At 32.4% G+C, this 15,170-nt stretch overlaps 2 protein-coding genes across 5 annotated transcripts; both read right to left on the bottom strand.

Annotated features, from left to right (window-relative positions):
- Positions 1-124: 124 nt before the first annotated feature.
- Positions 125-4,971, bottom strand: LOC141682475 (replication protein A 32 kDa subunit A-like). Its single transcript, XM_074487170.1, has 10 exons — positions 4,784-4,971; positions 4,464-4,574; positions 3,829-3,926; positions 3,714-3,755; positions 3,502-3,579; positions 1,197-1,275; positions 963-1,067; positions 780-859; positions 548-616; positions 125-380 (listed from the first exon to the last, which is right to left on the bottom strand). Exons 1-10 carry the CDS (start codon positions 4,862-4,864, stop codon positions 296-298), a joined length of 828 nt encoding a protein of 275 aa, XP_074343271.1. The 5' UTR covers positions 4,865-4,971; the 3' UTR covers positions 125-295.
- Positions 4,972-6,649: 1,678 nt separating this feature from the next.
- LOC141684482 (cysteine--tRNA ligase, chloroplastic/mitochondrial) lies at positions 6,650-13,025 on the bottom strand. 4 transcript variants are annotated; one of them, XM_074489475.1, is made up of 10 exons: positions 12,601-13,025; positions 11,428-11,491; positions 9,926-10,087; positions 9,515-9,685; positions 8,893-9,174; positions 8,634-8,759; positions 8,251-8,451; positions 7,523-7,624; positions 6,981-7,220; positions 6,650-6,853 (listed from the first exon to the last, which is right to left on the bottom strand). In XM_074489475.1, the coding sequence occupies exons 1-9, from the start codon at positions 12,999-13,001 to the stop codon at positions 6,984-6,986; spliced, it is 1,746 nt and encodes a 581-aa protein (XP_074345576.1). In that variant the 5' UTR covers positions 13,002-13,025; the 3' UTR covers positions 6,650-6,853; positions 6,981-6,983. The 4 variants fall into 4 exon arrangements, with proteins under 4 accessions (XP_074345576.1, XP_074345575.1, XP_074345577.1 ...); XM_074489474.1 differs by having other exon boundaries at positions 6,650-7,220; XM_074489476.1 differs by having other exon boundaries at positions 6,650-7,220; positions 11,428-11,495; positions 12,601-12,739.
- Between the last annotated feature and the right edge of the window lie 2,145 nt (positions 13,026-15,170).

The raw sequence follows: 15,170 nt of genomic DNA, 5'->3' as shown, positions 1-15,170 counted from the left end.
AAGGGAGGACAACCTTAAATTGCGCCAACAGAAATTCCTTTAGTAAGAATCCATTTTTTTTAATCAAGAAGTAAGGAAAATGGTAGTGGCAGGGATAGAGCTTAAAATGAAAACAAAAGCATCAGACATAGAGACAATTGCTGATTAAATAAATTACTAATCCCCAACATATGTTACTGATGTCAAGCACAGGCAATAACAGTGCAGGCGGCTATAATCTATTTCAGAAGTTCGTTAACAAAAAAAGGTGTTTTTGGACCATACATTGCAGTATATGACCATAGACTCTGAAAGATCAGCCGGAAGAAGTTGCCTTGAAGTGAAATTCATCAACGGTAGAATATATCAGGCCTTCGTCTTCAAGAGTGTGGATAGATTCCCTGCAAAATCAATAAAATTAAACGGAAGAAGATGTTAAACACAATCATAGTGTCTTTAAATTAGTATAATGTGTGAAATTTGAAGATCAAGATGTGGGTGTGGCCTTGCAAGTAAGAGGGAGAGCACTGAAAGAGTGAGAAAGAATACATTAAGAGTGAGAGAGTACATTAATTTTTCTACTGGAATTTTTAGCTCCTTGTGAAGCACATCCCTATGCAAACCCTTTTCATTTGCACTGCAATTATATGAAAAGTCAAAAGTCAATTAATTAAATGTGACAGAATTAAGCATGGGCAAAGTTCTGCATTACTGAATATTGGCAATAAAAATGCTAAAAGAAGATGATTATTATCTTGAATGTTGAAAGGTATTTTAACCAAAACTTATTTAATACGTACAAGCTTGAAGGTCGCTGAAGATAGTCTAGGACCATCTGGTCAAATCCCTTGAGTCCATCGCCGTTAAGCAGTCCTGAGAGCTACATGAAGGGGATAAACAAAGGGTAGTTAAATATAGGATTTCCATGCATAATTGCCGATAACAGTGTGTGTGGCCGTGTTGGGTGGGGGGGGGGAACTTACAGGATTCGAAACTGGTGCCTGATATGCATTTGATGCACCCATTCCCTTTTGAGAAGGTGTGCTAGAACCTTGATTATTCTCCAACTGAGTTGAAGCATCACCTGGCTGCAACACAGCAAAATGGCATTTGGGTATTGATGATTTTCAAGTGAAGGTTAAAACAAACTAGGGTAAATGTATCTTTAAGCTATAATATGATCAACCTAAAGACATCTCAATCCTTAAATGAACTACCTGCAAATGTGAATTCTTCAAATGAAAGTGTATGCACTCAATGAAATGACAAGTGACTTCATCAAAGTTTGTCACAGGCCTGGAAGTAAGCAGCAGCATTAGATATGTTATCTGAAACTTATTGCAACTATTTAGAATATGGTGTCCAAAATAAATCAAAAAAGAAAAACATCAAGACCAAGAAAAACCATATGCTGACAGACAGCATTTCAATAGCACATTTCACTTAATTTTCAAGCAAACTGACACGAAATATGTAGCACCTTATAATTCCCAGAAGCCTACGCAAGTATAAATTGCAAGCCTTAACGGCCCAAATTATTTGATCATTTGAAGCCTGCTTTCTTGTGGTGATATATTTAGTGGACCTCTTTAGACCAATATAACTACCACTGCACACTAGCTTCGATCACGTTCCAAGAATGCTACATATGGGCACACAACTCTCCTACATGTGCATTTACATATATTTATGTGTGATTTGATAAATTACAAATTTCATTTTGTTAGCAAATAATATCCACTGTATTCAAGAGATAGATTCTCCATTTATTAAAGTGTGTAAAGCTATGGCAACACACCAAGACCCAAAATATTCCTACCCAAAGATCTCACATGATTGGTGGGCATGTAAGCAATAAAGCAATTTTCTTAACTAATTAACTTAAGCTTAAGAGCAGCAATTAGTCCTCTGTATTTGCTGCACATGTAGGTTCCGCAATATCTATATTCTCAACAGGGCATATCAATTGACACATTTTTTTCTCACTTGTACTTCCATAACCAATTCTCTGGACCTACATATAAGCCCTGATCCCCTGTCTCCCAAAAACATAAATTAATTAAACAAAACGTTTTTGCCTGTATATATCTTATCCTAAAATCAACCTCAAAAGTCATAATTTTTTTCTATCTACTGGAGAGATTAGATTTTCTAGAATGGAATCATACGTCACAAATCACAATGACAGCTTAACATTGGATCAACAATTGAGCCTAAAGAATTTATGACAAGTGGTTTCATCCTACAGCTCACTGTATCAAATGCTGATGGTGTTTAAATGGGAGAGATACTACGATTTTATGCTAAAGTTTTTATTCTTAAAACTTTTCATATCTAGGTACTTATAACTAGTGTATTTTGTTCTGTCCTTGCATATCATGTGACTAAAAGATGTGTAGATTTGGACATCTGGGTAAATGGGACATGAATATTTGCATTTCTACGACAGTGGATTATGCTATAAGCTGCTAGGTCCACCGTCCATATATGCCAAAGAAGAGCAGAGCCCCTATGGGGTTTCACGTGAATAAGATATAACATTGTCATAAATAATCTAAAACCTCCAGCTGTTACAAGAGGATATCAAGAATTCAGGATTCTGTTCTCTAACCAAAGCCCCACCACTCCTTTACTAGGTTCTCATCATAGGCTCGCTCTTTATTCTATACTTTATCCAGAACTTACTGTCACTAAACTAGGAGCACATTATGAATAGAATAATTTGTCTAAAAATTAAAAGAAAAAACATCAGGACTAAAATCATATGCTGACAGACAGCATTTACAGCAGTATATAATGTGTATCGATCATCCACTCTTCCGCTTCTGTTAGTTCAGGATAATTAAAAGCGGTTTCCCACTCATTTGGCTACACTATTTTTTTCACAGTGAACAACAAAAGATCAGATACATAGAATTATGATAATGTAACTTGCTGATTTAATTGGTATTTCATTATGCAAGCAGACTGTCATAAAATATTTAGCACTTCCATTAATAATATATCTGCCAGAAGACTACACAAATATAAATTACAATATCGAAATAAACAAATCCTTTAGAACCAAAAGGTGTGAACCAAAAGTGACAAGTAAAAACACATGTTATCCTACAAATTAAACTGCATACTGAGAAACTAATGTTAGCTATGATACTGATGGTCAAATGCAGCCAGCTGATGCCAATTACACTAGCTAGAAAATTATGGAGTTCACTGATGCCATCTTCCTATGGGGTACTTTGAATTATTTAGATATTCAGGTATACATTCTACATATGATAATGTATAGATCTGAACTATATATCAAAAATACAAGTTAACTAACTCCTAGGACAAATGATCACATTTAAGTTTGATCAGCAACTTATATCAGAATGATGCACAAACTAGTCGGACAGATCCTAGATACGGTGGTAATGTTACTTGTAGAAGTAAAAAACATACATGCTTATCAAAGAAAGAGAAATTAGAAAGGAAAAAAAAACTAAACCACATCTTCTGAAAATATTTTTGCAATGTTACCTCGCAGAAAATGCAGCAATTTGCTTTTTCTGCTGAAAGCTTTTTAGTCGACCATTAACTCGCACATACATCCCTTGTCTGTGGAAAAATAGCAATAAAATACAATTAAAAAAAACATTCCAGAAAATAATGTATAAAATACAAACAAATCTGTAAGAACTCTACAAAATCACCCTCCATGCCTCTAACACAGACAGATTGTAAGAACTTACTCTATCTCACTCATTTCCTTTGTGTCATATCCTTCATTGACCCTAGAACAGAGCAAATTTCATCATCAGTTTCTAACTCGAATTATAGCCAAAAAGTAAACAGTTTTTCAAATACCATCTGATACAGTCAATCCGGCCTGTTCCATCATCGACAGCAAAACTAACATCAGTAACTCTTTCTGCCTTGCTCGTTACCATTCCCACAACAGAAACCTACTCCACCACGCAAACAAGTTATTCAATGTTCAGAAATCAGAAAAAACACATACAATCACTTATACAAACATCTTAAATACATACACTATCCGCACCATAATCCATTCCCAATTACAAACTATAAATTCATTCTTTTCTCAAGATTCAAACAATGTACTGAATCATCATTTTAAGTGATGCACGCACTTAGACCTAAGGTTGTACTGAAACTATATACAATTATACCTATACATCGAAACCTCAATAAATTGGTATTCGATGGACGAATAATCTCATCAAATGAATAATTCCGTCAATATAACAGGTACAGTGTGTGTGTGTATATATACACCTCAATAAATGAATCAATTTCAAACAAACCCTAATTATTTATAACATAAACACTAAATCCAGATATAATCAAACAAGATGAACTGTTCTTGTTACGACTAAAATGAAATCAATTGCATATCAATACATACCTTAATTTAAGGAAAAAAATTATATTATACAAATAAATAACAATATATATTAAAAGAAACTGAATAATCTTACATTAGCAACATCAACGCCAGCAACTAGGAAATTAGACTTTTCATCACCGGACTGCGAAGCTTCAATAATTGTCTTAACTGTTACCGGTATAGTACCCGGAGCATCGCGACTCTGAAAATAAAGTAATTAAAACATAAAAACAACATACACATGAGGGAGAGAGGGAGAGGGAGAGAGAGAGACGAGACGAGAGGTTGAGAGGGGGGGGAGCGTGGTGAAAGAGAGGGAGAGAGAGAGAGAGAGAGAGAGAGAGGTGAAAGAGGGAGAGAGAGGGAGCGAGAGAGAGAGAGCGAGAGAGAGAGAGAGAGAGAGAGATCAACTTTGGCGGGAGAGACGCCGGAATCAGCACCCTGAGACTGAGAGAAGGTGAAGTTTCCATCGAATTGAGTTGAGGCGAACATGATTTGATGTTTTTAAACCCTAGAAAATATCAATTAAATATGATTTTAGAGAAATGGGGAGAGATTTAACTGAGGAGATTTGATCGAATGTGAGAATTGGAGGAGTTGATTTGTTATTTACATTCCAATTTTCCCGCCAAATCGAGTGATCTTTTTTCCCGCCATATAAGAACAAAATTGCCGCTTCTTACGCCAATACGTTTAGAATCATTTTTTTTTCTACTGGTTCTTTTTATTTTTTATTTGTTAAAATATCACGAGCATCTACAACAATAACAGCTAAAATGATTACTAAATGATGATCATCCAAAATTTTATTGAATACTTAAGAAATTATGCTCCGACTATATTAGTTATAATGGTTAGATATATTCATTAATAAAATTTTATTACTACTTTTAGATGCTAAAATAAATTTAGTTTATATTTAATCAAACATTATTTATATATTATAAAATATATAATTATATTATATTTATACAAATTTGTAATGTATATTAAAATAATTATTAAAATTACAAATATTAAATATAAATCAGAGTTTTAAAATATACGTAAATGTCATATAAATATATCTATACTATACTATTATAAGTCAAACATTATATATCTAACATAACTATAAACTCTATGAATTATTATCCAACTTAAGAATCAAATACTTCCAAATTTAATTTTACTAATTCAAATTATAACAGAACAAAACAATTATTAAATCAAGAAAATATTAAAAAAAACAGCAAATCATTGACATACACCACTGTTATTCTCGGGGGCTCTACACCTAGACTTTTTAAAATTTTAACTATCTAAACTTTGAATACTTGATAATATAATACATACAAGATAATAGGTAAATTTAATTTCATTAATTTCAATAATATTTTATTATTATTTTTTATAATTTATTTTTATAAAATATTAAAATAATAAAATTACAAATATTATTATTAATTCGTGCATCGCACCGGTTATAGGTTAATATACATAAATATATATAGTCACATTTAGACTAAAATTAGGCCGGAAGCATATTTTAGTTAATGGTTACATAATCGACTGATATAGAAAACCTGGATATGTAAACATATTGCTAACAATGTTGGATTAATAAATGTTATTAAAGAATATTGAAGATCACGGAACACATGAAGATAACCAAAATCTCTCAGATTGACTACCAAGATTATACATATTTTACCCTTTTGAAAAACGAAATTCATATGCTTCATATGGTTTTTCCTTAAAAATACTCCCTCCGTTCCGTTAAACGCCTAATTTGACTTTCGGTACTGTTCACGGTAAGCGATTGACTACTAATTTACGTCTAATCTATAATATCAAACATAATCATGAGAGATCTCGTTGGATTCGTATTTATCAATACTTTAATACAGTGAAATTTTTATATTTAATACTAATACGAATTTAAAGATATTAACAATTAAAAGTGTGCATTGGCAAACGTGTCCAACACAAATAGGAAACAGTATTAGATTATGATCTTAAAATTAATTTACTTTATCGTTACAACAAATTTTTTTAATATATAGCAAATGCAATCTTAAGTTTTTACCACACATACAAAACAAGTAAATAATCCCTCGAAACAAACATCCTCACGTTATGTATATGTATGTTACTATATTCTCTAAGACTCTGACCATGAGAAGCCATGTAGCAAATGTACATTTGGAAGTTTTGAACTTTTCCGATATGGATGTCCAAGATTCTTTACCTATACAATAGTCTTAAAATTGCAGATAAAAAATGGCCATCAACACCTGTTAAACTCAGATGTTATAAGGGGCTGATATCAAGCTCTTTCAATATATTCAAGAATATTTTCTGAATTAGCATTACAATTTACATCCAATCGAAATGCAAAATCGCAAGAATAATTAATTACATGATCACCGCCTTTTTCCCTCTCCACGGATCTCCTCCCATTATTCTTTCATTACTTTTTCCATTATTCCCTCCTGCAATCTGTAATTGATGTTTTACAATTTCGTAATCTAGTTGCCTAACTTAGTTCCCCACAAAATATTAATTTCTTCATCTTGTTGTGGTATTGTGTTGTGCTACTATAACTTGACAAGGATAACTTTTTTACCGTTCAGGATGTTGCAGCCAGCTGTTCTTGCAATGCAAGTGGAATAGCTGGTCTCCATTTTGTGCCTTCTGGGCTGTCCATAAGAGCAATGCCGGCAGCAGCCAACTCTTTCCTGATTGCATCCGATTTTTCGTATTCCTTGTTTTTCCTCGAAGTATTTCTTTCAGTAATTTTACTAAGAACTTCTTCTTCAGTAAACTTTGCACGCTTCAGAGCCTTCTCCTTCAGCTGTTGCAAAGCCTGGACAACGAAAGAACAACCATATAACATGCCGTAACTCGGAATTCATATAGTTGAAGACCAAGTACAATATCAACTCCATGCATGAGGAGTGAAAAGAGGACTGGTCAGGTAAAAGAGCAGAGATTAGCAGATAAACAAGGCAAAGCTTTCCTGCTCTGTACGTTTCAATTTTTCAAGTATAGTCAAAATGGTACAGTTTTCACATTCCATAGAAAAGATTTAAAAGATAAAAATATAAGTCTAGTTATAATTATTGTTCATAAAGTACTCTATGAAGGATAAATTTTGAAGAAAACTACCTCTGCGTATCCAGTTGGCATCAGCCCTAATATTGTCAGAGCATTCCGAATTGTCTTCTCTAAAGCACCAAGTGACTCTCTTCGCAATGGTTCCTTTTTCCCCTGCATAGAGCAAACTTTCTGTATTATAAAGCTATGAGCAGTACTCTATCACTAGTCATATCATGTATTCAAGTATGGTTGAAAGAAATTAAAGCAATCAAACTAAGCTTCTAAAGGTCTTTAACAAACTAAAGGTATTATACAGCTACTAAACAGATTGTCCTAAAATATATCACTAGTTTTTCAGCATCAAATAATAAAATTGTCTAACCTAAGTATAATACTGAAACATACCCTCATTCAAGAACAAATGGTGTGTCTCCAAATCAAATCAGACCTTAATACATTACAAAACAAAGATAGAAGTCATAAGACTTGTTTCAAGGTGGAACATACACTTTTCTTAGACACAAAAGATCAAATTAAATTTAGATTATTATGTTACAAGTTCACTGAGTTCCCTGACGCTGGTTCATAGTTATTTAATTATTTGAGTACTAAGCCTCTCTAGAATTTGGTCAAACGAACCCCTCAAATCCCATTGGTACACAAAACTTGTTTGATAATCACTAGCTAAGACAATAAAGCTGATGTTCTGGGTATAAAAAACTCATTTATATAATGGTGTATGATATCAGCCATATAAATTCAATCTAATTGCAAAAGTCGTCCGATACTCAACTTACCTTTCGAGTGTGTAGTAGATCATTGGCAGTTTTCAGTGGGTCAGACAGAGCAGCCAAAACAACCGGAGTGTGAAGATCATCCGACATTGATGTGAAAAGTATATTTTCAAAATTATTGATGCATTCTATTGTTTGTGGCGGAATATTGTCTGTCCCTGTTACATCATTCTGGCTTGCAGCATCTTCACAGTCATGTAATGTCTACAACAAATCAATTCAAATTTCAAACAGCAAAAGGAATAACATCCTTTTTAATCTTTCTATTATATAAACAAAAAAATGGTACAGCATACTAAATTACAACGAAAACTAGTAACATACAAGAAACATAGAGAAAGAAGCTTTCTACTAAAATCAAACACTGAGAATACTACCATCCATACCTGATAGACGTAAAAGATCCGCTCAGACGCACTCTCAAGCTGAGCATCTGAGTAATTAATAGGAGACCTGTAATGTGTACTGATTAAGAAGTGCCTCAAAGCAAGTGGGTGGTATAGGTCTATAACCTGAGAAAGTATCAATTACAGTATTTAAGATTTTAATTTCATGCATAATAGGAAACTTCCAGAAAAAAAAAATCCTACTATAAGTTAGTTAATGTGAAATTGAACTACTCTGATCCACACATAATTCCTTTACCTGCCGGATTGTGAAAAAGTTTCCAAGGGACTTGGACATTTTCTCCGAGTCTATTGTGACAAATCCATTGTGTATCCAATAACTGATGTCACTTTTATCACATGCAGCACAGTTCTGAGCAATTTCATTTTCATGGTGGGGAAAAATAAGGTCCATCCCACCACCATGAATGTCAAAAGAGTAACCTAAATACGCAGCACTCATGGCACTGCACTCAATATGCCATCCAGGTCTTCCCGGACCCCAAGGACTCTCCCAAAAGGGCTCTCCTTCCTTGGCAGACTGTCAAAATTATTAATACAGGTCTTTAATAAGATGAGAAAAGTACACCATGTAGGCTAAAAAGATCCGATAGTCAAATAACGTGCATTAACTGTAATTTTACTATGTAGCAGTGACTTTTTAAAATATTTTTTGAACCTACATTAGGTTTTGAATTTGCACAGCTAATGTAACGGACGAAGGAAAACAAATTGGTTGTTTATCCCCATAAACATGGTACTAAAAAACATAACTTGTCTAAAGTTTGTACATGCCACAATATTCGGAAAAAAAAAACATCAATACAGTGCTCAAAAATATAACAGGAGTTATCACTTCAAAAAATAATAAAATAAAATACCTTCCATAGAGCAAAATCGGCTGGGTTTTTCTTCCTAGTGTCAATTGCAACTCGCTCACCAGCTCTATTATCTCCTATCTTTCTCCCAGATAATCGCCCATAGAGAGGAAATTTGTCAACAGCGAAGTATACATCTGCATCAGTTCGGTAGGCACATCCATTATCAAGTATCTGTTAACAAAGAAGATCATCAAGTTTTCAAGAGTTAAGTCCTTTTTGTCATTATGTGCACTTCACTTAAGATCAGGGAAAGACTCGGATTCACAATTACACTATATATCGAGCTGTGGGCTGAGGGTGTACTAACATAAACTAATAACTGCTAAACTTTCCGGCAGTCAACAAATGTCAATTTTACAATAAACAGTTTTCTAGAACTTTCAAATTGAAAATTTTAGGTCAACCACATACCTGCTTAATCATATCTATAATCTGTGAAATGTGATCAGAGACACGAGGCTCCACAGAAGGAGGTAGACAATGAAGATCTTCCATATCCTGATGAAACTCTTCGCAGAAACGTCTACTCAAACCAATTGGTTCCTCACCCAACTGATTTGCTCTGGAAATAATCTACACAACGTGAAAATTACAAAATCAGATATAGTTCAATAAATCTGTAAGATGCAGTTGATACCAGATAGTCAAGTAAATTTGGCCACAGAATATAGTCCTACTCCTAACATCTCTATGTGTTAATCGATACGGCTTCAGTATTGCAACATCAGAGACACAGCTCTTTTTTCATATTAATAATTTGACCATGCTCTTTTTTCATATTAATAATTTGACCATGCAAGCCTATAGATTTTCCTAGGCAAAAATAGGTATTTTATCAAACAATCCAAAGTCCAAACTTAATCAAACTTCAACAAAATTACAGAGTCAGCCTTCTTTTTTGTTATTAACTTTTGCATGCTAAGATATATGTATCTATGCTAGTATCATTGCAAACTGCTTACATTTACCTCGTCATTTCCGTCGAAATATTTGTGAGTATATGTTTTTGGACCTGAAAAACATTTAGCTGCTGCCTATTAATCACTTTATAGTACCTCCTCTTCGTCTTTTATTGTAAAGTCTGAACAAAATTACTAGATCGAGAGGCTGTAATTCTGCTAGTCACTTGTTGCAGCTGGTTAACTATTATTACAGGCCAGATCTAAATAAGGCTGCCCTTGTGAGGCTGAGTGCTTCAAGTGAACTAGAGAAGCCTTAAAGTCACCAATATCAGATATTAAAGACAAACAGACAAGCAGTTTTGGTGTATGGAAGAAAGTGAATATAGACAAAAACTAGTGTCACGACCAATCATAATCAAGCCTCAAGTCTGACGACCCTTTCTTGTTTCAATTTCAGAATACTCGAGAGCTATTTGTTGTTGTTTTGTTGCATGACTATAAAATTTAATTGTTCTGAATCTAATTATTAATGTAAAGCAATATAATACTTATAGCTTCAATATTGTAAAGCTATTTAATTTAATCTAACATAATACTTAAAATACATAAGTCCAAACAATCTTCATTTTCTTTTTTTGGCTAAATCAAAAGTAGTTTTAGTTTATTCTAGGAAGCACATTGGAATTATGCAGTCAAAAAATAGGTAGTGTAAAAACTTTAGGCAGTGTAACAACTTTACACAATAATTAATCAATTAATGTATGCAAAACAAACAAAATATGACAATGTATTCCAAGTTTCATGTATTGTAGATTGACAAGCAAACGAGAGGCTCATGCATGCCAATTTCACCATTTGCAACAAGTTAACTAGAATACTGATCTACTCCTTTCCTATTCAGCAGAAGTATCAACCAAAAAAAATGAATTTTTTTTATTCTTAAAGGGAATAATGATAAGGAAGATATTCTAATGCAAACTAGAATTTGGTTCAGGTGGGACATTCGCTCACCTTATCATCAACATCCGTAAAATTGCGAACGTAATTCACTTCATATCCCAAAACCCTTAGATATCTGCCTAATTATTGAAGAAAACACATCCAAGAATATCAAATTAGTTACACATTCGTAACTTTACAATTGTCAAAGTAATAGAAAAGCAGCAGGGTAAAGAGCAAAAAAAAGTATTACCTCTAGTCTAAAGCTACATTTGGCTTTAAAAAAACCTCTTAATAACTCAAAAATTCCAATAAATTAACAGCACAGGTTTCCGCTAAATCATAACATCTCAGATTTTGGGTTCTATTTACTATATTTTGGGTTCTATTTACTGCTTTCAAATAGCAGTGGCATCATATGACACAATCAGAAACACAACTCCATTATCGACACCGCAACTCCATCAGAACCCGAAAATGATATGAACAATACTCAATCAACCCGATAGGGCCCAAAACAACTTATATTTGATAAAAATTACTCTTAAAGCTTTATATATTACCTACTCAAATTTCAATAATTTTACAATAACACTAAATTAACATGTTTACAAACACAATCTACTTCAAAGCCAAAACTAACACCTTCAATTTACTTCTTCTGAATTGCGAAACAATAACTCTCCGGCACTAAACAAAAAATCTTAATAAAAACTTGATAAGTCATAAATTCCACTAACTCGATAGCACATTTCCACAAAACCACAATCTAAATCGACTTAAATTTCAATTCCGATAACAAACTAATCAACTAACAAGACGGCAAATAACAATAGGAAACCAAGAAAATTAACTAAATCATTCCAAAATCCTATATTTTTCCACATTATCAACAAACACAACATTATTATCAATACCAACATCACAAACACACAATGAGATAACAATTGGACCTGAAAAAACAAAAACTTTCTCGGGCACTAAACAAAAAATCTTAATGACAGCTTGACAAGTCATAAATTCCACAAATTCAATAGCACATTTCCACAAAACCTCATCCAAATCGACTAAAATTTCAATTCCGATAACAAACCAATTAACCAAATAGACGGCGAATAACAATCACAAACTAAGACAATTAACTAAATTCATTCCAAAATCCAATCTTTTTCCACATAACCAACAAACACAACAATGTAATCAACACCAACACCACAAACACACACAATGAGCTCAAAATTGGACCTGAAAAGCACATCAACGGAGACGTAAACCCGGGCATGACCAATATGACTAAAATCATAAGCAGTAACACCACAAACATACATCCCAACTTTCCCTTCAACTTTACTCTTAAACAACTCTTTCTGTTTACTCATTGTATTGTACAACCACAACTCCCTCAATTTACCATTCTGCCCCTCTCCATTACACACCGACCCAGTTCTTGATTTTGCCTCAGCATCACTCAAGGAGCTTGAAAATTGAATCTTGGCCGTTAATTTTGCAAGATTCTTGGTCAAGATTTTGTGGGTATGTGTAAAGATTGAAGCTTTATATGTAAAGATTGAAGCTTTAGATGAAAAGATTGTTGGAGATGAAGAAAGAGGCAAAGAGGGCTTGTAGCACTTGAGCATTGCTAGCATTTTTGAGGTTTATCACTGAGCGTTATCCCCAAGAACAATGGGTATTTGATGGTTAATTTATATTTTATTTTTTTTTATTTTTGTTATAAATTTGAATTTTCTTCTTTTTTATTTTTATTTTTCAAAAATTGGTTTTTGGATCAATAGCACTTTTAATGGGTGATTTTTCAAAAAGGGCTTTTTTATGTAACATTTTTAGAATTACGTTTTATATAAATTTGTTTTCTAAGAAGTTGTTTTAAATTTGTATTTTAAAAAATACGGTTTGAAACTGTTACAACCTAAAATATAAATTAAAATCTTACTTTTAAAAAATATTGAAGAGTTGATTCAAGTTATAAACTAATTCATTATTTATGATTTTTTGAGAAAAATGTTATTTTCAGAGTATTTTTTATTTTCAGCGCAATGAAGAGTAAAATTATTAAATTGTCTTTATCTTAATCTTTTGACGAGATTTGTTATTGTAAATACAGAGGACAGTTTGATATTTTGATTTTTTGTTTACTATAAAACAAAAAAAAAATTGCTCTGAAAATAATATTACCATTTTTTGAAAGAAGAATTTTGGTGAAGCACTCGGTCTGAGACCGGATATTCACACAAATTTAAATATCTTATAATAACTCTTTTTTATCATGCTTAACTCTTTATGATAAATAACATTAATTTGCATGCAATTGTGTGAACTGTGAACCCGTAGAATTTACCCAGTGTGCATCCGAAGGGTAGTGGCTGCGGGTTACCTACGATAAAAAAATTAATAAAATCCGATAAAAAAGTAAATTAATTAAAATTAATCTAAATGATGAAGTTGAGCATTAATTATCAAATATGTCATTTACTGCATCCAAATGTATCAAGTATGGTTGCAAATGAACAGAGCTGTTCGTGAACAAAATTCGGGATCGGCTCGTTTAAGTGAACTCGGCTCAATTCATTTTTGAGTAAACTGCACTTTGCACCCCTTATAGATATTCACTTTTTCGGCTTGATCTTAAATTTTTAATTTTGGCTGAATACATCCCTCAATTTTTAATTTTGTTTCATATCGCATCTCTTTTAACAATTTTCAAGGGTAAAATCGGAATAATTTTTTTATATTTATATTATTACAATGTGCACCCCGTATTTATAATATTGTAACATATTACACCCCGATTTTAATTTCGACTCATTTCAAAAAATATATAAATTTGGATGATAATATTAAATAATATTTTTTTACTTAAAAAATAATTAAAATATAAATATTCTCTATTAAATCTGAATTGAAATCACAAATAAGTCTTTTATCCAAATTAATTTAATTTAAATACTATGCAGATAATTTTAAATTATATATTTTTAAATAATAATATCAAAAGATATATATGGTATCAAATATATGTGTCTAAGTTTTGATATCAATTTTTCGCATAGTCGTTATAATTTTTTATGTTTGTTTTAATATTTTTATAATGAATCTCTATTAAAACTATAAGTTTCCTAATTTTTCAAATTTTTTAGTGTTACTAAATACTTCATTTGATTCATGTTCTTATATTTATTTTTAAAATAAATTAGCAACAAGATATATACCAAATTAAAAACTCGTAAAATGCATGCAATGTTATTGGACATTCTTCTTCTTGGAATTCGCTGAACTAAACTACACAAACCAAAATTTTCTATTATATTCGGTCTGGTTTGGATTTCATAATATAATAATCTATTAAAAACCATCGAATTTTATGTTTATATTTGGTCCGCAAGGGTTGACTCAGTTGGTTAATGAGAGGAAAACTATCCTCTTGATTATATGTTCGAATCACACGGGAGGAAAATTTATGATTATGCCTCATGAGTCAGAGTCTGTCGCTTAAATGCGGTTTACCTTGGTTCACGTGGTTTGCAGGCTATTGCGTGAGTCCGTAGGGTTTACCCAATGCGCACCCGAAGGGTAGCGGCTGCGGGTTACCTACGAAAAAAAAATCTATTAAAAACCATCGAATTTTATGTTTATATTTGGGTTCAAGATTTCGTTATTTTGATAGCATTGGTTTTGATTTGGATCGTTTTTATAACATTAATTTTGGGTTTTGGTTTATTTTAAAACAAATCGCACTGGACCCTAGACAGTTTGTCTGTTATATGTTTTATTTTTTAATTTAATTTTATTATATATAT

The sequence above is a fragment of the Apium graveolens genome, chromosome 9 (genome assembly GCF_009905375.1).
Source record: "Apium graveolens cultivar Ventura chromosome 9, ASM990537v1, whole genome shotgun sequence".
Lineage (NCBI taxonomy): Eukaryota > Viridiplantae > Streptophyta > Magnoliopsida > Apiales > Apiaceae > Apium > Apium graveolens.
This window is presented reverse-complemented; position numbering and strand designations above follow the sequence as displayed.

Excerpts from the sequence above, each read along its gene's own strand:
- LOC141682475 (XM_074487170.1), bottom strand. The coding sequence starts at position 4,864 with ATGTTCGCCTCAACTCAATTCGATGGAAACTTCACCTTCTCTCAGTCT. Across the intron at positions 1,068-1,196 it reads TGAAGAATTCACATTTGCAG|CCAGGTGATGCTTCAACTCA; the intron begins GTAGTTCATTTA and ends GCTGTGTTGCAG. Across the intron at positions 617-779 it reads CTTCAGCGACCTTCAAGCTT|TGCAAATGAAAAGGGTTTGC; the intron begins GTACGTATTAAA and ends ATATAATTGCAG.
- LOC141684482 (XM_074489474.1), bottom strand. The coding sequence starts at position 13,001 with ATGCTAGCAATGCTCAAGTGCTACAAGCCCTCTTTGCCTCTTTCTTCA. Across the intron at positions 8,760-8,892 it reads ACTTTTTCACAATCCGGCAG|GTTATAGACCTATACCACCC; the intron begins GTAAAGGAATTA and ends ATACTTTCTCAG. Across the intron at positions 7,221-7,522 it reads TGCCAACTGGATACGCAGAG|GCTTTGCAACAGCTGAAGGA; the intron begins GTAGTTTTCTTC and ends TTCGTTGTCCAG.